Source organism: Lycorma delicatula, chromosome 4 (assembly GCF_047948215.1).
Source record: "Lycorma delicatula isolate Av1 chromosome 4, ASM4794821v1, whole genome shotgun sequence".
In the NCBI taxonomy this organism is placed as follows: Eukaryota; Metazoa; Arthropoda; class Insecta; order Hemiptera; family Fulgoridae; genus Lycorma; species Lycorma delicatula.
The window spans coordinates 65,243,385-65,267,121 of NC_134458.1; the positions used below are offsets into that span (position 1 = coordinate 65,243,385).

General features: G+C 30.5%; 1 protein-coding gene across 4 annotated transcripts in view; it reads left to right on the top strand.

Annotated features, from left to right (window-relative positions):
- The window catches only part of LOC142323486 (uncharacterized), a 207,888-nt gene that overhangs the window by 145,430 nt on the left and 38,721 nt on the right, over positions 1-23,737 (top strand). For 3 of the 4 annotated variants that reach the window (XM_075363199.1, XM_075363200.1, XM_075363202.1), the window contains one exon: positions 15,055-15,210. The exons of the other annotated variant lie outside the window; for it this stretch is intronic. In XM_075363199.1, the coding sequence (XP_075219314.1) occupies positions 15,055-15,210 (156 nt within the window). The remainder of the gene's footprint in view (positions 1-15,054; positions 15,211-23,737) is intronic. 4 annotated transcript variants of the gene reach the window in all.

The following is a 23,737-nucleotide window of genomic DNA, read 5'->3' on the forward strand; positions in this document are numbered from 1 at the left end:
ACCACTGCATATATATGTTTCAATTTAGTGCTTTAAATTCTAATAACTGTAGTGGTTTAAAGATTATTACTATAATTAAACTCCCAGTTTCTTCTTGTTCTCAATAATTAATTTTAAATTAATAAATTACACACACACACACACACACATATATATTTTTTTTGTCTATTTAATACCCATAAACATAGTACATACCCAGTAAACATAGTAACAAAGTATAGACATTGTGTGTCAACAGTACTCTTCAGAGATATGCCAAGGCATCTGTGTGCAGTCAGGTGTACAAATAACAAAGCAAAGATACAAGAAATAAAAACTACAACAAAGAATATAATAAAAAAATAAATAATAAAAATATATATATATATATTAATTTAAGAATAAAAAAAATTAGAAGTTGCAGTCATTAACTTATTACTCAAACTGATTTCCCACCATCACTGTCATTAAGGCTGACCAAATAATAGGTGGAGCTTAATTGGATATAATTATAATGTATTTCAGTATTCTTTATTTAATCTAATCAACAGCAATTTTTTTTATTTTTCATTCATTTAGGAGATTTAATCAGTGTAAATAATTGTCAACACATTTCATAGTTATTCTTATAATGGGACCTTATAGATTTTTTCCATTCGCAGATTATTTGATATTTTTTATTAAATTACGACATTATTAAAACAAATAAAATAATTGCCCATTACTGCTAGATAACTCATAAGTTTTTATAATTACATTTGTACCGTCATTATTATTACTACTACTACTAGTACTGCTTTTTTTACTATTACTATTACTTCAGCTGCTGCTGCTGCTACTTTTATTATAATTAGATAGAATTTTGCGGAATAATTTTTTTCTATGGAGTAACACTGGATGTTCCATATATGTGTATAAAACAGGTAAATCTTTCATGAAAAGTAATATTGTTGTTTTATTCTGCATGCATTAAAACATTGTTTTAGCAATTTTTCTCATTTTTTATAAGAAATATCAGTGTTAAGAAAATACCCTTGGCACCTTATAACTTATAACTTGACTGGTTGATTCAAATTGCAAACAGAAAATACTGGAAGTTTAACATGCCAAACTATATTTTTGTAAGTACAATGTAAAAATATATTTGTGTCTCATTACTGTTTTAAAATAGTGGTTTTATTTAATGGTTCATTAAAGTGTATGCCGGTGGTTACTTTTAATTGTAAAAATTAAAAAAAAAAAAAATATTAAGAATCTTCTCTTTGGATGTAATAAATTGTTATGCTGTAAAATAGTAATTAAATGAGTGATGCTGTGTTATGCCTTTCAGTACATGAAACATAAATGTGTTTGTTTGCTTTAAATGTTTTCTATAAGACATTAGTCCATCATGCTTATTGTGTATTTTTTCTTGCTTATATTTTCCTTTTTTTGTTCTAGTCGATAGATATCAATTTATGTGGCATTCCAAATCTTGCATACACCTTACTGTGGTAAAGAGTCTTCTAGTTTCTTTTATATCAACTTATATCCATAATTTGTCAATATAATATTTTTCTACTGAAAGATTTTTTTTTACAAAAATTCATCATTGTACACATAATGTGTAAAATTACATAACTAGGTGTCAATACATATTTGTTATGGATCAATTTCTTTGAATTCTTTCAAGATTGTGAAATTTTTATCAGACTTTCTGCCTTCCTTCATCTTTCCTCTTATTATATCCACCAAATTCTTATACAGATTGTAACTACCAATCCTTTATATTTCAACATATTATTCCATTATTAAGTCTCTTTTCAAGATCTTGAAATAACTATGGTAAAACAGTAAACTGTGTTATTATTACATGGTGGCTCCTCATTGCCTGGAATATCTCAAGATTAATGATTTTTAAGATGACTATTTGTTAAGCATCTTAAATTCAAGGATATAGCACAAAGAATGCAATGTAAAGGTTAGTTAAATATGTTTAATTAACTGAATGATTTCAGCAATTTTGTTGATTGTCAATGGGTGAGGTCACAATTAATTGATTTCTTGCATCACCAATGTTAAATAATACTCTTCTAGACCGGTAGCCCTTTGCATTAGTACCCTTTGCTTACTACCAGTGTAACACTAGAGGTCACATAACACACTCAGTGCTGATGAAAATTTATCATGAAATAGTTATTATGGAAAGTTAAATGAAGGATTTTTTCAACTCTAAAAAGATACAGTTGTGGTTCAGAAACCATACAGAAATTTCCTCAGCTTTTGATGAAGTCCTTGAACCAATCTGCATTTTTTCTACAGGAATGATTTCTGTAGGTCTGCAGGGTTGATATAAAACTTCTGTGGGTCAAAGTTTCCGTTTGTGTAGGTCATTTTTAAGTTGTGACTCTGTTTCACTTATAGTGTCATTTTAAGCATTATCTATTGTCGTTCAATATCTCTTTTATTATTGTTCTAAATATAAAAGTATCAAGCGCAATAAGAAACTAAGTTTCCATATAATGTAGCTAATTTGTCAGGTTTTGTAGACAGAAAAAAGGATGCTAGGATACAAGGAAATTTTGTTTTTATTTTAAACAAACAGAGCAGATGTTTTTCTGGAACCTAATAACATCATTCAAAAACTATAAGTGTGGTTTCAGAAAGAGATCAGTGATCTCACACTTTTACATTTGAATTCACTATAAAAAAAGTTGTGAAAACCCCAGTTATCTCTTTTCAAGACTTCACATATTTACTTTATGCTGATGTTAACTCATTATTTATTAATTTTGACAAAACTGTGCTGTTATTAGTGATGTCATATCAACTGTCACTCCAACTTGCGTTGTTTAGTTTGTTCCATTGTAGTTTAGATTACTAAAGAATTGAGTTCATTGAGTTTGTCAGTTCAGTGTATTTAATGGTTCAGTTTGTTTAGGTTACTGTTATAAAAGCTGCTTGTATACTGAAAGCTTTGTTAATTTAAAAAAGTATTATTTCCCAAATTATTACTTTTTTGGATGCTTTGTAATGTTTTTATCTTTGTTTAATTTTTTATATTTTGAGTGAATAAGTCATAAGATATTTTGTTAATTCATCTGTGTAAACCAGATATTTAGGGTTGCTTCTGGTGTTTTAGGGTTAAATTCTTATACAATCTAATTATACAATGCATCAAGTACTAGTTTATAAAACTAGATCTAAAATTTTATAGTTTATTTGATGTTGAGTCACAGTCTGTCTGTGTTGGTTTTCTGAATTCTTTAAATTGTTTTTTCCTCTAGGGTTAGATCTAGAAAAGTTATTTCTTTATAGTTTTCATAGATTAGCTTTTTGGCTGAGAAGTTAATTTGGTAGCAAATTATGTGTATGTAAAGAATGGTTCACATTGTTTAGTGGCGCCTTTTTTAACAAGTCTGTCACTTTTTTAATTTTAATAAATATTGTTTTTATTACTTGACTTATTATCAGTTTTATTTAAATCATTTTGCAAATGTATACGTCATTAAAATTAAATCAGACAATTATAAGAAAAATGGCTTTCTTCATTTTTGATTATTTCTACTTTGAGATTTAGATCTTTGCGTGATGAATTCGCAAATATATTTTTTGGTTTATGTAGAACCATATCCTCAATAACAAGATTGCTACCATTAGATTAGAATAGGAATAGATGTTATCTGATAGCCACCTCAGAAATCAGTCAGCCCTTTGTGTAATCCCCCCCCCCCCTTTGTGTAGTATGTGTAGTACTTGCTCCATTGGCTGCTATCTCCCTACACTTGCTAGTCAAAGAGATGAGAACCCATTTCTTATAGTGCCTGTCAGAGGAAGAAAACATTAAAGATAAGGCTTTCCTTATGGAAGGATTCCATACTCTTTCTTTTTTTCAAATTTATTACATACAGCCATAGAAATATGTACATATTCAAAATATTAATTACTTGAAAGATGAAATGAATAAATTTTATGCTTTTTTTATGAGCTTCTGTTAATTTTTTTAATCTCGTACTGACTATGGTATAATACGTATAATGCTTTATTTCTGATTGCTGAACTAAAATTTCAGTTTTCAAATACAACAAAATTTTTATATAAACACAATTAAATCAAAGCACAGATTTCAGTCTCTTTTATAATGCCTAAATTAAAGAAGTTAGTTTTCAATCTTGTGCTGTTAGGTTAGGTTCTACATAGAAGGTCTGTAAATAAAGTAATGAGGCTAGTGTTTTTTTTTTTTGGCAGCCAAAGTGGCAACATTTTAAAGTTATTAATAAACATATGGTTATATGAACATCTGATTTATGTTAGGTATTAATATTTTTAGTTTATTGTTTCCATGTGAGACGTAAACAAATCTTTTGTGAAATAAATTTTTGTTATGCGTTTCAAAAACTAGTGATACTAATTATTAGCAACGTTGTACAATGAAGTTTTTAGTTAAATTAGGTAAAAATGCTATTAAAACTTTTTCAAATTTGAAAAGAGCTTATGGAGATGATGCTCTGTCATGAGCCCAAGCTTTTAGGTGGTTTAAAGCATTTTTAGATGGCCGGGAATAACCCACCGAGTTGGTCTAGTGGTGAACGCGTCTTCCCAAATCAGCCGATTTGGAAGCCAAGAGTTCCAGCGTTCAAGTCCTAGTAAAGCCAGTTATTTTTACACGGATTTGAATACTAGATCGTGGGTACCGGTGTTCTTTGGTGGTTGGGTTTCAATTAACCACACATCTCAGGAATAGTCGAACTGAGAATGTACAAGACTACACTTCATTTGCACTCATACATATTATCATCCTCATTCATCCTCTGAAGTATTATGTAAACGGTAGTTACCGGAGGCTAAACAGGAAAAAAAAAAGAGATGGCCGGGAATCAGTTGCGGATGATCCATGCTTTGGAAGACTGTTAACGTCAAAAAGTGATGACAATGATGAGTGAATCAGAGACTTGACACGGCACGACTGGCGATTAACTTTCAGAATGATTGCAGAATAATTGAATTTGAACCATACCACAGTCCATCAAATTTTGACAAATGAATTGGACATGAAAAAAGTTTGTGCAAAATTGGTCCCAAAAAAAACCACTGCTAAACAGAAAAACAACAGGATGGAAGTTATGCTGCATTCTTCTAGGGTGAATTGAAATTGATCCTGATTTTCTAAAAAATGTTATTACTGGTGATGAATCTTGGATATTTGAGTATGACCCTGAAACAAAATGCCAGAGCAAGGAATGGCACAGTTCAAACTCACCACATCCCAAAAAAGCAAAAATGAGCAAATCAAAGATCAAAACTATGCTAATTTGTTTCTTCGATAGTTATGGCATGTTCGAAAGGAGTTTTTGCCTGCAGGACAGACTGTAAATCAATATGTTTACCAAGAAATTCTTGAAAGACTGCGGAAAAGAGTTGCCCACATGAGCCCAGCCATCAAAGACAACTGGTTGCTGTATCACAACAATGCACTTTCAATTAATGAGTTTTTGGGAAAGAAAAACATTCCTGTAGTTCCTCAACCACCTTATTCACCTGACTTAAGTCCCTGCAACTTTTTCCTGTTCCCAACTTTTAAAAAACACCTCAAAGGACACCATTTTGGAACAGTAGAAAACATAAAAATTATGTAACCTTCCATCTGAAGGATATTCTGGTATTTGAGTTCCAACACTGCTATGAAGAGTGGGAAAACCATTTGAAGCAATGCGTGGCTTCCCAAGGGAACTATTTTGAAGGTGATAGAGTCTGTGTATAATTCGATTGTAAAGAAAAACTTTTTCTGAACCAGTCTCATTACTTTATTTACAGATCTTGTATGTCAGTTATGTGTGCAAAAAAGAGAAGCAGCAAGCACTAAGGTGGCAGTGTTTTAAGGTGAATCGGTGGGGTACCTTTATCATAACATACAAAAACAAGTATTGCTAGTTCATAGTACTTATTCTTACATTCACTAAAAATTAAAAACACTATTATATACAAGAAATTAAATAACATTTTTCATTCTTTTTTGTAACCAGTAGTATTTTTATTGCATAATTGTTATCCAAATTCAACATATATATATTTGTGTCTTGCGTACAGTAATTTATAATTCATAAAAACCATCAGTTAACTCAACAAAATGTATAAAAATTATATAAACTGGTAAGTTTATATTAAGCTTGCTATTTTTTTTATTAATTATATATAACAAATATTAATAAAATTTACAATATTTTTAAACCTTTGTTTTTAACAAATTTTCGTATAATTATTATTAAAATTTATTATTATTAAATATTATATAATTATTATTTTATCATATTCTCAATTTTTATTATTGGTGTGAACCAACCAATTAGTTGACTCTTATGACTCGTTAGCTAATAGCTAATACTGATATCCTTAGTGATTGTTCAGTAGTTTAGAACATATATGTACAACAGACAACAGTATTCGGAATTATATTTAGGGGAAAGAGAAGATTCACAGTAGTTAAGTTTGGTATGCCTGCACACTTATGTGCTCAGGTACATATGCAGCAGAACATAGATAGACTACATGAATAATTTGTTTTTGAATATCACAAACTGACTCAATGTTTTTTATGAGATTTCCTGTGGAACTAAAATATCTTTTTTACTAATAGTTTAACTATCGATTTGTTAAATGAAGAAATTTCATCATTGCACTGCATTTGTGTTCATCAGTCATACTCATATGTGTTTTTCATTAAGTTACCGAGTTGTTTTTTCTGTTAAATAGAATAAAAAAGTTCAAGGACATGTTTTATGCAGTCGTATGGGAATTATGGGTATAAAGAATTTCTTTTATTTGAAATTGCTTACTCAATTACTGTTTAGCTTTAGTTATCTGTTCCTGACTTCCAGGATCAGAATTATTTATTCTTTTAGTATTTTTCTTATATGTATTTTTACTGATGGAATATCATATGATAATTTATCATTTTAATTGATAACTGGTAGAAGCTGAATCCCAAAGGTTATGTACATGTTAGCGATAGCTGCACGCAAAAAGAATGGATAGGTAATGGTGCATAAATGGTGAATGCATATCTCCACAGAATAAGCGTATAGATTTTCTGACAGTCAACTTATATCGTGTGTGTATTTATTTGCTTGTTGAACTTTATTTGTTGATCGGTGTTGTCGCTCTTTCACTGGTGTTATGGTTACTGTTTTTTTCTGCACTGGCTAAAATGCACGTTAATGTTGTAGCTATAACTCTGATTTATTGCAGCATAATACACTGACTTACTATTAAACAGTAACATATTAATACCAAAAAAATTTAAGAAACTATTATAAAATATTATTGTAAGTCAGTTAAATATTTTAATACCCACATAAAATTCACCTGCAACTTACAGATACATGCGATTAAACAAACTATACAAATATGAATATATGAGTCATGTTGAAATTTATATCTATTGCCACAGAGTTCAGCTGATTTCTTTTCTTCCTTTTATCTAACTCTGAGGAGCCACGAGAATCCTGAAAGCAGTTTATTAATTTCTATAAACAAACAGTGAATTTTCGTTAGACCACATTCGTATTTAATCTCATAAGGTACTTCTGCCATTAATCATTGCTTTTGAATCATATTGCTCCAATCATTTAAAATTTATTCTCATGTTTGGGGTAGATGCCTATTTTAGTCTAAATTCTTTGACTGTCTGCAATTTGTTTCTGGTTTTAACTGCATTCCTATATGCAAGTTATCATTACATTCTTTAATAGTTATTTTGTTAAGTTTTTGCAGAATAAGTTCTATAAAAGCTTCATTTCCACCTTTATTTTCTTCAAAAGTATTAATTTTTTTTTTAATTTGAATTTTTTAAGATTTTGATTTTTATTAAAGGTTGAACAGTGACAACCTAAATAGTGGTTACAGTTTCACTTACAACAAGCATAGAAAAGTGAAATCGAGTGATTTGTTATTAATCTTGATTTTTTATAGCTAATTTTGTATGTAATTTTTTTTTTATTTTCAGCAATACTGATTCAGTCTATTTTCAGAGACTGCAAAATTAATAAGTTAACTAAACAAATTTAAATCAGTTAGTCGTCTGTTTTATAAATTTTATTGTTTAATGAGATTTTAGTTCCAAAAATTGTATATGTTTTCAAAAAGCAATATTAATTACAAGTAGAACAAATATAAAGAAGAAAATACTAAATATTTTTTTAATTATTCATACGATTGGCTCACTTTTATTTTAACTATTATGTTTACAATTGACAGCAATGCAGGTCTAAATTATCTTAGTTTTGATTATAATTTTTTTTTTAAAAAAAACCACATGTATTTAAAGGGCAGTTTGTTTTATTATGTATACTCAGTAATTCATAAAATTCTCAATAACCATTTTTAAAAATTTTAATAAAAGGATAAAATAAAATCCAAAAAGGATAAAAATTTTACATCGTGTGCTCATGTGCTCATAAAAAAAAGTTTCTAATGTTTTTATCTAACATATATAGATCAGGAACTTATATTCCTTTTTTTTAGTTTTAACCTCTTCTCTCAGCCTAGTAGTGTACTACCATCATAATAATTTGATATGTGGTTAGTTCTGCACACAAAAAATAGCCACAGGAGGTAAATCAAATATTTTTTTAGAAATTTTTATACACCTGCTTAACTTGTATCTGACATCCCTTGTTTGTTTATGTCAGTTAAAAAAACTATTTCTGGTGGCGTTAATCCTCTTTGGATATAGATTATAAAAGGATTAAGAGGCCTCACATTACTCAATAGGCGGCTTTCAACAGGTCATTTTTTGGGCAAACTAGGAGTTAGTTTTCTACATGCCTATCTCATTAAATTTTCAGAGATTAGTTTCACACCCTAAATGCAACCTTGAAGTGGCAACTTGGAGTCAGGTTTTTCATAATTATCTTATGAGTATTAATGGTATATCAGGTGAGAAATCTTATTTCTGGTAAAGAAGTTCTTTTACAGATTTACCAAAAAAAGCAGTTTATGTGCAGTCAAAAATGCAGTGAGGATGAAATTTATATTCCATGAGCTATTCCTTTCTCTTGCCATATTTTTGAAAATAATTGAATATATTAGGTGCAAAAATATTTAGAATTAAATAAGCAGAATGGAACATTCTCTACCAAAATCATTAAACACAATTTTTTACTTTCTTGTACTTTGTAATAGATTTTTTATTTTGTTCATTCAGGCCATCTTTGGACCAAAACAAAAGTTGAAAAACAAAATTTGTTTTTCTTACTTTAAAATTTTGTACTTCTTTCATATTATTTCTACTGATAATAATATGGTCAATTTAAAATTCCCATTACATTGGGTTTGGGCTTTTCCATGTGATTATTTTACATAGTTTTTTCTTAATCTTTTGGACATTAATCATAGGTTAAATTGTTTACAAAGTTGTATTAGTCTTTTTCCATTTGCATTTGTTTTTTGTGGGTTGGGAATTTTCTTTTTATGTGTGTGTCTTATTTTTCATTACCTATTTGAGTCCCCAAACATAATTTTAATATGTTTTGGGTTTAGTTTTCCCCTTCTTCTCTAGGGTTGCCAGAACTTTACAACTTTATCTGGGTTTCGTTGATTATTCCAGTTTATAGGGGCATGACAGTTCATGGATTGAAAGTCTACTATTTGGGAAATTAAAAGAAATTATATTGTTTCAAATGATTTTTCAGTTAGAAAGAATATACCAGAGATTATTAGTCCAGTATTTTTTTTCTGCTGATTTTCCTTTTAAAATTTTCAAGTTTACTGATTTAAAATTATTTTATCTGTAAAACAGGTCTCTTGAATCTCACAGATTTTGACCTCAAATCTATACAATAAATCACCTAATTCCATTAATTTTCCACTTTTTAATAGTTCTCTTAAAACTTCTTAAAAAATATTAACTCTTCTTAAAAAATATTTCTTATTAAAATTACATTTTTTTAGTTTTTGGATCTTTTATTTCAAGATTTTCTGATAAATACATAATTACTTTATTCGACATCGCAGAATCGAGGTGGTTGATTGCGCATGTTTCTGTGAGAGGGATTTTTTCCCAATAATAAATAACTTTTTCGAAAAGAATTCACTATTTTATGTGTTCTTTAATGTTTCTTGGAAATTTGATATTTCCATGTTAGAACTACAACTAAATTTGTCGAATTTCTCAGATTTATTTTACCAGAAAACTCAGAGAATTTCTGCTATGCAGCGGCACCACATGGAGGAAGCTCCTTTTGTTTATAAAATGTGAAAAAGAAAGTCATATTTGATGATAAGTGTAGATTTCTTGTTATTTTTGTCAGTTGAATTCAAACTGTAGCTTGTTCACAAATTTTTCAATGGACTTGTTCATTTGAAATTTTACAGACTAAATTTTGTGAGTGACTTTTCCCCTGGGTAATCCTGAGTTTTCTAAATGATAGTAAGTTGTCAAATTTCAGATCTCTACTGAATCTTTCTAACAGTAAAGTCTATTTTGAATTTTGGTTTGTTTTGCATCTGACAGTTCTTTTTTACTCATAATTTTCTTTTTACAGGCTTGTAAACATCTTTCCAGAGAGAGTTAGTTTTTTGAGCTGAATTACATGCCCCTATTTTTTTTGTTCATGTTTCAGAACTCTGTCAGATCTTCGTCTCTATGTTAAGTGTTCTCCTTCCTTACGTACAGTTTATTTTTCCTTCTTAACTCATGCTTCATTTTTTATACTTGTATTTTGTCTGCATACAAGTGTTTGATTACTATTGATCAATTATTTTTTGATAAATATTGAATGTCACACCTGGACCCTAATTAATGTAGCTGTATTGTGTTAATATAGAATTTTAATAAATTTCCCTCAAGCTGAACGAGTAAAAAGGGTCAGAAATTACGTACATAGCAGTAAATAAAGGAGTAATGGCCTCAGACGAATTATTCAAAAATAAGTATAAAGTAGCAATTATCGGAACATTTTTTACACAAAAATCAGATTTATTTAAACATGGGACTTAAGAGCCGTTCTGAATGATAGACTTTTTCATTAAAAACATAAATTTTCTTTGATCAAATAAAAATGTAAATATATATTTAATTCGAATATATGTTACATACTTTTAAGAGATTATATTAAAATACAACCTTAATAGATGGACCGTCCGCCAAAGAGATTTAAAGATCGACCGTCTGTTAAATTTATTTTCAGATCAAAAATTAATTATAAAAAAAAATAAGTTAAATAATGGTAAGGTTTCCGTCTGACTATGTAACTACAGGTCGGAATTTTTTTAGTTAACAACTTTAGTAGTCGATACAAAAAAAACAAATTTTAACTCGAATTCTAAACGGTCCTAGTCAGACAGTTCACGTAATAAGGTTCTACAACAGTTTTATTCCGGCAAAATTCCGTACTAAAATAATTCCAAATATTTTCTACCTAGCTAGTTTTAATGAAGTTTTTATTCCCGAATCGATATGAAACGATTGAAAGTTAATTTATTTTCCTGTGTTTGTAAATAGACGTATATATCTCTTTTTTATAATTTCGTTGCTTTATAACATTTTGGAGAATTAAACCACACCAGGAAGTTTTGGTCATCTTAGTGATAGGCCTACGAGCATTTTAAGTTAACAGGTCAGATATCTTTACGCTCACAAGATCTGACTCGTTGATTCGCGATTCAAACATTTTTTTCATCGCCGCTCAATTGTTTTTATCGGCTTTCCGCCTAAAAATTCTCTTTTCCTTTCTGTTTCACACTGTTCTTTTAAGTTAGATAAATTATCTACTGCGGTCTGCATTCTTAGTTATCCTATCTATGTATTCTGTATATTTTGACCGATATGCATTTCCATTAATTATTAAATCACCGTCCTTAGGTACGCCCTTCGTCCCGGCTCTCTATACTGATGCTATTGAGAGAGTTTGGTTCTGGCGGTTAATGTATTGTAGCCATATGCGACTCTCGGAAAGAAAGCGAGGTGTCGAATGCTGTCAAAAGTATCTGACCTCTTTCTCGTTACCCTTCTCAACTCTCTTTCGCTCGTACATTGCCGTCGACCAGGCAATTCTTTCTATGAATGTTGTGTCAGCCGTTTCTTGAAATAAAATCTTTAATTTCATTTTTTTTGGTATTATATTTTTTAAAATTGTAGGCCTGCTATATTTTTTTGTAATTTGTTGTAATTATTTACAGTAGACTACAATATATTTATTTTATTTCTACATTAACAATTTACAATAGTTATTGATATAATAATCACTGCAATATATTATTTAAATTGGGGAAAACCAATCGGCACAGGCATAGTACTGTCAACAGTTTCATCAATTCATGCTTTTGGGTCAGCATTGGTTTCAGCAATTCAATGCTGAGTGGTCAGCATTAACCCAAGTTTCGTCTAACCAAACAATTTCATTACAATTAACAGTCTTCATTTGCATCAGAAAAAAAAGATGAGCGACAATATCTCTTCTTTCAAGTAAAATTTTCTTGCTATTAATTTTTTTGTATTCGAAGCCGATATTATGTAATACTTTTAGTAAAGTCGAGTATTTTTCGTAAAGTAATTCAGCCTCCCGAAGAAAAACTAATAACTTTTTAGTTGTAGGATATTCTTTCTTCGAGTAGTAGTTGTAAACCTGTCGGAGAATGGAATCAGCTGTAACGTATCTAAATCAGTTACTGGAGAATCTCGTGGTCGTTGTTTGTCCGATGATGATAACAATTTGGATAAACCTTTCAGTACAGTTAAAGACTTTTCTTTAAAAATATTGGAAACTGTATTCTTGCTCATTTTAAGAGCAGCAGCAGTATGTTCTCTAACTTTCTGAAGAGGAATTAAAGGTTCATTCTTCTCTAAATTTTTTTTTTTTGAGGTTCCATTCTCAAAAAACTCTCTCACACTGCAGATCACTTCCCGCGTTTGGCTATGAACCGTTACGCCCCGACCAAAAACTGGCCTGTCACGAACACGGTGAGTGACAAGCCTACCTCTTTTTGTAGTCATTGCACGATAAAAATCGCTAAAACCAACACTTAATGATTCTTAAAAAATATTACATACGTTCTACATTATATAAAAATACTATCTAGAAAACGTACAGTTGTATGTACAGACTAGTGTAATTTCTGGCAGTAACAGTTCTTAAAATTACTGTTTTATATTATCGATGAAAAATGCTGTACAAACGCAGGAAGAGCTAAAAATACAACACAAACGATCTCCATACAAAAGCTAGTCAACGACTACGGTTGCCGGAGCATGGTAGTTCTATCTGACTCTTTGTCAGATGTATGTGTTGTTATAACCAGAGCCAATATCCCATTTTATTAAGAGAGAGAGCGAAAGAGAAAGACAGAAATACTTCAACGCCAGAACCAGTTAAGATAATAAATGTTTAGATAACATTACTAGAACTGAATATTATGTGCGTTCAACTTCGCGGAAAATATCTTCAATATAACTCGTTAGATTTGCTTAGAATGTTTATTATTAAATTTTTATTTTTCATAAAATCCTCTTATTAGACCGGATATAATTTTTTACTGGACGGAAGTTCTTTTTGTGAGTTATCGCACCGAACTTCTTTTTTCTTTAGCTCATTTTAATTCTAAGTTTACCGCCTGCTTCTTATTTTTTCCCCTTAAAATATCTAAATTATATTTTTTCTCTGATCTTTCAAGATCTTCGAAGCTTGGGATACAGACCGAAGAAGAATGATGCTAGTTTTCATCGTCTTGACTATCGCTATTTATTGTACCTTCACACATTAACACAAATATATGTGTTAATGTATATTTGTGCTAAAGTGACCGAACTATCACTGCTCGATTTCTCTTTAGTGTTTTCTACCTAAAATTATCCATATGTTGAACACAGTCGGTAATAGAATCATATCGTGACTCTTTCTATAGGTCTATTAATATTAATTTTAAGAAACAAATTTCTTGGTCGACGGTAATACAGATATTAGTAGCGTTCTGAAATAAAATAATTAAAAGTAAAAAAAAAGTAGATCGCTCTAACCGGTTCTGTTTTTAACTAAACTTGATTACTGTTGGATGAAATTTTCCTCCGGACTGTAAACCGAATTCTGTCAACAGTCAGTTTAATTATTTATTATTTAATGAGTGGTGGCGAGTGCAAATTAAAATTAAAAAAAAGAAGCGGTTATGTTTAATTCGGCTCTAAAAGTAGACGGTTAAAAAAAAAAAGAAAAGAATAATAATTTAGTTTTCCACAGGTTGGTCGTGATCGTTAATGTCTTCCTGTGCAATGCTAGATGAAGGGGAAAATGAATAAATATCTAGCTCGAAAGGATATGAAATCTTTATAAGATTATTTCATTAACTACATTCCGATCCTTTTTACTGTTATTTCCTGTAAAAATGAACTCCAAAATCTTTACACAATTCATACGCAGTAATTTCTTATCTCATGAGGCGATTGAACTCATTTGTAACGTAATTTTCCGCAGAAATCCCGAAACCTCTGTTTCTTTACAGTTAACCCTTTTATGCCCGTTAGTTTAATTCATAAACTGTAATTTTTCAAAGAACTCCATCACTAAATGTTCATCGGTCGATGATGATGGCTAAAAAAACACATAGGCATGGAGTAGACTCATCCGACGCGCTAACACATACAACACACAGACACACACGCGCGCGCGCGCGCGCGCGCTCACTCACACACAAACCCACAGCAAACAATATGTTAAATAAAATGTGTATGTATATGAATGTGTGATGCTAATTTTTACTCTTATTTGTTGTTCAGTTTAGGTCCTAATATTTTTAGGAGGTCTTGAACTTCATTTTAAAACTGATCCTGTTGTATTTAGACAAACTATAGTATCGTAAATATTGTTATAACGATCGCTTCAAAATTAGAAATTGGTAAAATCTATCCGAACGGAAATAAATTTATTCTTTATTTATTTGATAAATATAAATTTAGTTTTTTTTTTTTAGATTCATATCAGGTAGTAGCATCAGGACACATACTGTTACTGAAAATTAAATATCCATGCATGAAAAGTGTTGTTGTTGACAGGACATCGGTATGGAATGCGCTAGTTAGCTTATTATCATATGTGTATTCTCTTCTAGCCACCCTAGCAACCACAGCTCCTTCACGAACTAAATGTAGTTCAGGTTCAGTAAAAGTGAGTGACAACAAAAGTAAGGCTCCAGGTTCTGTGTCTTCAGTGGGAGCTGGGCAGACCTTAAAGATGCGGAATAAATTGGCTGAGAAAAAGGAAAATAGTAAGTAGAATAATAGACCGTTTGATTAAAATTTTTAATTAGTTAAATTAAAAAATGTTCTTTCTTAGTTTAAAATCAAAAAATTATCACGAATAATTTAAATATAATTTAAATAAAAATTAATGGCGAATGCGAAAAAATCCAAAATAAATACGCTATTAAATTTATACGTAGTATTATTTTCAAAGCGGCACTCGAATAGTATATTTAATATTTAAAGGGTTTTATCGGATAACGAAGAAAATACTTTAAAATTTAATAAACGATCGATTTTTCTTTTTTTTTGCTCTATTTACAGCAGATTAAATTAATAAGCGATGTGTTTATATTTTACCTTCCTTATTTATTATGCAAACATTAAATTTAAGGTGATACGACTCATCCCGATAAATTTAATTTAACCCCGGAACTAAAGGATCTAGTGCACGGAAAAGTACAGGGGGTGCCTTTTACACAGTTTAAGGATACACGGCTGATCCGATCCCGACTTTAACTGACGAAACTGCTGTCCTTTAAATAAGAAGTTTTAAATTACCCGATCCAGATACAAACCGAAACCCCTCGGATTAAAAAACTAATCGGAAGGAAAGCAGTAGTACTCTACCTCTAATTTATCCTAAGCTCTACGGTAACATATTCCCTTACGTTCTGACTGTTCCAGCACCGAGAATGTTCTGGGAAATAGTTTTTTAAAAAATAAATGGATGTGAAGGGAGGTCATACGCTGAAAACTCGAGGTCATACTTAACTAGATCCTGGTTCCCGTAAATTAACAAAGTTAAAAATGTCGGGTGCTACTTCCCTTCAGTCGAGTTAAAATTAATGCCAAAAGAAATATATTAGTAGCGTACAATATATACTTCTTATATTTAAAAATAACTTTTAAAAGTTGTATGAAAGAACTGAAAAAACAGTATTACAGTAAAAAAAAAAATAGGATTTTTTCGTTAAATTTTTTCCACGGTTTTTATGTTCTTTAATTTTTATGAATACAATTTCGAAGCGTATTATTATTTGTTAATCCCTAGTTTTATTGCTTCTTCGGCTGTGCACTCGTAATGCGGTGTTATAATTTATTGACTTTCATATTTTTCCTTGTAGCGGTGAATAATTCACTCAAATATATTTCAACCATTTTAAATAGGAAGTCAGAACAATGACTATTAAATTAGCGAGACAAAAAGTCCATATCCTACGAAACAATGAATATGTATATAGACTTTATCATATAAACTTTATCAGATAATTAAGCGAAATCAAATATTTACTTCCTCTAATTTGGAATTCCTGTTATACTATTGCTATTTGGTGTAAACGAAAATATTTCTTACAATTTTTAGGGTCAGCAATGTTTTACTTATTCTTAGATCCGGCCTAAAAATCTCAAGCGGCTGCACAGTGTGTGTGTATGGAAAGTGCTGCTTTTATCGCATACGCAATCGATATTTTCGTAAATATATCTGATAAATCATACGCATCATATATTTTTTGAAAACGTAAGTTCTGAAATCGTAGTTTTTTTTCGTGCGGAAAATAGTTAGTTGCATTCATATCCCGAATTCCTTATTTATCGGTCGACCGTTCAGCTACATCCCTTTTTAGTAGATAGGTAGATGTCACCCTAATGAGTTAAAAAAGCCCTTAGGGATTTTAGACCCGAAGGGGTCTAAAAATTGTTATAATGTCTCGTTATAAAACACAGTTCCCGAAGTACCGATATAATGTGATACGAATCGTGATGGTCGATTGACATTTCGTGGGTCCTGTAATAAGAACTCGCATAAAAATCAAATAAATAAATTTAAGTCATTAGATGTAAAGCTATGAAAGAGTATTATTGAAAAATTCATTCTGTATCGTCAATACAGCGATAATATCAAAGGATTTTTATATCGGTAAGAGTTATTTTCAGTATTGACTTGTAATATATAAGAACGAGGAAATATTCATTTGAGGAAATAAAAAGATTAAGGTATTTCTCTTTTAGCGGAAAATAACCTTAAAATAAGATTACGACAGAAAAAATACGATTAAGAGAAAAATCTTAAAATCCCTTATTTATTGAAAATATTATAATTTTGCTAGATAATTTGTTTTTATAATTATAACTCGCTTTACGTATTTTATTGTCTTGTAGTTCAAAACGTAATTAAAAATTATTTACTCCCTTGCAAGTACATCGCGATGAAGATTCCCTGCAATCAAAACTTGCTACTCTGACGAGTTTTTAAATTCGATTTTAAAAGCTTCTAATTCTTGTAAAACTGGAATAAAAACTAGTAAAATTTAACATTTATTTATTATAATATACACATATTTGAAGTTATATTCTTCAATTAACGCTCTCAAAAGGTGCTTTTGAGTTTACTTCTCTTGCACATATTCCTTTTTTACATCGTCTATCGATAAGTTTACTTGAAATAACAAGCGATCAGATGCGTATTAAAATGTAAAACACCATCTGTTCTTTTGTCCGAATTACAAAAATTTAACTTATAAGGAAAGAACGTATAGACTGAATCTATGGGCATTATTTGTACCTTAAAAGAAACCGTTTTTGGTTTTAAATGAAAAAGTATAATCGATTCTGTTTTGTACTGGTTATTTAAGTATAAATTAAATTAATTTTTATCGCAGTTAATTATAAAAAAGTTATTATGTGAAAATCACTTTTGTATGTAGGTTTAGATTAATTTTTTTGCCCGGATTTCACTCATCTGGAGGAACATGGGGCGCTCAAAGTCTTCGTGTCTTATCACGGGTATTGTGTTCTATTACATATCATAGTGTGCTTTCTTGCTTTTATTATAGAGTAACAGGTAGTGCATGACCACTGATCTTAATCGTTTGTCAACAGCTATGATAATAGCATCGGTAACAACAATAAGATACATTTTTGGTATTTGCTAGTTTATTGATATTTGTTTATTTAATAGAGTACATTTTTCACTAAAAAAGTTATGCACATTTTTAGCATGTTCATAACCGTAGAAGTTCCCGACACGGTGACAGGTACTTCAATTCATCGCTGCTTACTTATTAATGTTAGACATTAGAATCTTTTCTAGTTTTATTTCTGTTAGATATTTGAAAATTTAAACCCGACCTTTTTCCTTTTATTTTCTTAATTTTTAAAGGATCAGTATAATCACAAATATTACTGCTATCAGGATCATTTTATTTAAGATAGCTTCGAGTGCTCTTATCCTTGTGAGTAGAATAATTTAAACGAATAACGATTCACAGAGATGCGGTAAGTTTTAAATTTACTTTGTGTTACATATGTAATCTTTTCGCTTCAGTTAGTCAGAATAATGAGCAGTTTTTCATTCGATTGTATTTGTTAGCAAAAGTGAACCGTCAACACAAAAGGGCTTCTTTAATCTTTTTTTAATTTATTATCGCTATTCTCATCTATTTTTATTTAGAAACTCTGAAATGTTTTTAAATTATTTATTTTTGCTGTTTATATTTGATTTTATTATATTAAAAAATTGGCGTTAAAGAAAGTATCTCAAATCAGGTATTGTAAAACTATTAAAAATTAGAAGTGCAGTTTCGCTTTACTTTTTTTACTATTCGTTATTTATTTTAATCGATCGTAAAACTTTACTAGAAAAAGCATTTGCATTCATTACTGTGTATTTGTATATCTGTCTGGCAGAAGAATTTTAGGAAGTGTACCGATTTATTAAAAATAGCCGATGAAAACAGCTCGATGATTTTGTACGCATAGTTATGTTTACTGATGGCAGAGTTAATAAACAAACTCCACCGGGTTGGTCTAGTGGTTAACGCGTCTTCCCAAATCAGCTGATTTGGAAGTCGAGAGTTACAGCGTTCAAGTCCTAGTAAAGCCAGTTATTTTTACACGGATTTGAATACTAGATCGTGGATACCGGTGTTCTTTTGGTGGTTGGGTTTCAATTAACCACACATCTCAGGAATGGTCGAACTGAGAATGTACAAGACCTACATTCATATGTATCATCTTCTGAAGAATTATCTAAACGGTAGTTACCGGAGGCTAAACAGGAAAAAGAAAGAAAAGAGGTAATAAACAAAAATTCTGTAATCATCGTTTTATCTATATTTTGTTTATCAACTTATAATAAATCTGGTACACTCGATTCGGTCAGCGTGACTATTTAAACGATTTTCTTGTCGATTTCATGTGAAAGGAAGCAGAAATCTAATTTTTTTAATTTTTCTTATTGAGTTTTGAGTCACTGAAAAACAGATTTATTTTATATTTATAACTACGCTTGGTATACGGTATCAAAAAGTGCACCGTACGTAAGTAAATCGGTTAATTAGATGTTTATTTTCATTATCTGTATAACCGTTACTCAGAGAAATGTACTTTTTTTACTAAAAAAAAAGTAAAAACCGAAAACTTTGGAAATATATTATTTGTAAACATTTAAATGTAATCCAGGAATTAATGAAATAACATAATTGATAAACAAATGAAAATACATTCGGGTTCATGGACTTAACAGATACATAAAATTAGGACTATACAAATATTCTTCTTGTTGGGGGTTCGCCATCTTTGCTAGTAGCGCTTTCAAGCGGAGGTACAGGAAACAGTTTACAGTTTACAGTTCGTACTGCTAAAACCGTTTGAGTTGCTCTTTCATTCACGAATAATTTATTAATGTTCGTGAAACTTGAGAAATAGCTTTAAAACCCCGATATTAATTTTGAAATTTTAAACCGAGGATATAATTACCTGCGTTACTAATTAAAGGTAACTGTTCTCGACAGCTTTTTTTAACTACATCTTTGTTAATATTCAGTAATAAAGAATGTATTATCAGGATCTGAATGCGGTGAAATAAATTTTTCTTTTAAGTTAAACATTTGTGAACATTAAGAGCAGGGGAAATCAACGCTTGTACACCGGTCTGGGGTTTATACAGAAATGTTATCTAACATTTTATTTACATCGACACGTACAAAAATAATTTTTCGGCTTGTATTTACTTTTTACTTTTCGTTTGATAATTTTAGATCGATTTCATTTTACTCGTATAATTATTTAAACTATTTATTTTATATTCCTATCTATTTAAACAAAATAAATCCTTTTCGCATAATAATCTTACTTAAACTTTTATCAAAAGAGGGCTACATGTAGGACTACACACACGGTTACTCTGTTAATTAAATTATTCGACATTAAACCACACCAATTTTACGAAAATTTTCCAGTAAAATATATTTAAGATCCGGTTTTTTAATTTTATTATTATTATTTTTTTTAATCGAGTGCAAGAAGGAAGCTTATCGAAGACAAATGCAGAATTTTTTTTTAATATAACAGTAATTCATCCTGTCCAATGAGCTCGATCGGCCGTAGTTTTTCTGTCCTGTAATTATTTATATGCATAAAATTACAGCAAACCTAAAATTAAAAAGAAGATAAACCATATGTATGCACATTTTTAAGCAGAACTGAACCCATCAAAATTATATCGAATATATATTTTTTTTAAATTTATTCTATTAATGATTTTTAATTCCGAATTGTAAATTACAAGTCGTTTATCATAACATTTATTTTTAAGAGCACTTAGAAACCTTTTTTTACTAATTTTATGTGGGTAGTTTTGTCAATTTTACAAAAACTTTTCTTTTTGCATCTTGGAGATTATGATAAATTTTAAGAGAATGAGTATTAAATTAGCGCATGTGTTTTATTCTACAGTAGTTTAGTTTTTACACACACACACACACACACACACACACACACACACACACACACACACACACACACACACACACACACACACACACACACACACATATATATATATATATATATATATATATATATATATACACACACACAAATGCATATATATATTTTTTTATTACTATTCTAATTTTCTATAATGCTTTCTTAATCGTAATCATGATAAAAATGATGAAATATAAATATGTTCGCTAATTATAGTATTTTATTAAATTTTCAGTAAAAGATCGTGTGCTTTTCTAATTCTTTAACATCAGTTCATTTTTCATCGAGAGGAAGAGATTAAAAAATTATTTAATAGAAATTAAAAGTTTTTTCAGTGCGATCGTGTTAGGTGAGCGCGGATCACGTTAACTCAAATTCATCACTAATATCCAACAATTCTTAGAAATATCCGAAGTACTCTCACTCTGTACCGAGTTATTTACTGTGTTATTTATTATTATTCTCTGTGAACGCAAGTATTCTATTAAAAATGTATAATTTAAAGCCATCGATCGAATATTTCTTTAATGGGATTGTGTTTATAATGCGGTATACGGATTAAAAAAATTTAATTTATTGCGTTTAACTTACGGTTTTATGTAAGATTTACAGGTACTATATTGCTTCAAGGAATTCAACTTTATTTATCTATTTATTCATTAATCTACGTATCTGTATTGTCTAGTGTGCCGATTCGAATTTGCTAAAAGTATTCGTTTTTAACTGGATTTGAATAAATAGTGTAGTTCTTAGATTCGATTAATGTTACTTTGTCGGATACGATCCGAGACCGGACAAGACCGACCGCTGAACTAGTTGGGAACGACATATATCGCTATGATCCTCATGTATGCAGCCTGTTATATAGAGCGTTCGGAAAGTTGCTGTGGACTAGAATTATGGAAGTGTAATGACAAAACTTTCTTAATTATTATCTTGAATTTTTATTTCCTTATTTTATAGAATCGGATATTACAATAACTGGAATAGTTTATAGAAGGTGTTGAAAATGGATTCCTTCAACATCAATACAAAACTGCACATGTTTCTGTTTGTACACACTTTAACCAGTTGATGTACTGTAAATTCTCGAACATATGCCGTCATTGCGATTTTTAGTTCGTCAATCGTGCCTGGTCTGTTGCGATACACTGCTTGTTTCGCTGCCCCTTATAAAAAAAAAAGAAGTAATCTGGAGGAGTAAGATCGGGCGATCATGCAGGCCACAGATTCCTCGAAATGATTCGTTCACCAAAGACATTTCGTAAAACAGTCATTGACCTGTTAGTTGTGTGCGCTGTTGGAACCAACATCTTATTGAAACCAACCGTGATTGATTTTCACTTTTGTTAACTGACTAATGAATTTTGTTAAAACGGCACAATAACAATCACTATTAACTGCATTTTCATAAAAGATTGGATCCGCAATGCGCGTTCTACTCACACCAACTCAGACTCAAATTTTCACTTCCTGTAAAGATTGTTCGTGTAATTCGTAGGGGTTAGTTGTGGACCAGTCGTGTATTTTGTGAATTAATATACCCTCCCAGATTAAACCACGCTTCATCTGTAAAAAAATATAATGTCGAGGATACCTACGGAAGTTTGCACAATCAAACGTTTAAACCATTGACAATAATTTAGTCTTTTGATTTTATCTGCAGGTTTCAGTTCTTGAATACACATTACTTTGCCGGGGAAAAGTTTTTTTCTTACAGCTTTATGTGCGATAGCAAGTCTGATATCTTGCTTCTGTGCTAATTTACGCATTAACTTTGATGGACTTTCGGCCACAGCATCAGAAATATTAAGCAGCTTCTCTTCGTGTAGTTTAGGTGGTCTTCTATTTCGATCAGCGTCTTCAGAAAAGCCTGTTACCCGAAATTTTTCTATAAGAATTCTAACTACATTGCGGTGAGGAACAGGAGTATTTGGAAACTTTTCAGAAAATTTGTGCTTCACTAAATCAGTACACTTGTCACCTTCACGAAAGACGTTTCTCGCAACTATTGATTCCGATAAACGAAACGAAGCACGTTCAATCGCAATTTAACAACTGACGTCGTGGTTTATTACTGAGTAACGCCCAGTGAACCTTTTTTTTTCTTTTCCCTGTTTAGCCTCCGGTAACTACCGCTTAGATAATTCTTCAGAGGATGAATGAGGATGATATGTATGAGTGTAAATGAAGTGTAGTCTTGTACATTCTCAGTTCGACCATTCCTGAGATGTGTGGTTAATTGAAACCCAACCACCAAAGAACACCGGTATCCACGATCTAGTATTCAAATCCATGTAAAAATAACTGGCTTTACTAGGACTTGAACGGTGTAACTCTCGACTTCCAAATCAGCTGATATGGGAAGACGTGTTAACCACTAGACCAATCCGATGGGTTAAACGCCCAGTGAACCTACAGGGCAACAACCTAACGCCAAAAGAACAGAATGCACCATATAATTCTAAAGCATACTGCACAGCGACTTTCCAAACGCATTTCATAATTATTAATATCAGTCTAATACAATAATTCTTAAAATGGTACCTATCTATAACCATTCTGTCTTATTATCATTAGATCCTGAATAAAGTGAAAAAACGTGATGGCAGATAGCAAGATAAAGTCAACAAGATATTTCAGATAAAATTATGGTGTTTTAAAACGATAATTGTACAGAATTCCGTCTGAATAACTTGCTTTTCTGCGAAATAACGTTTTTTACAAATTTATTTATCGTACTGTTTGCATTAAAATATTATTTATACTTCATATTTTTAA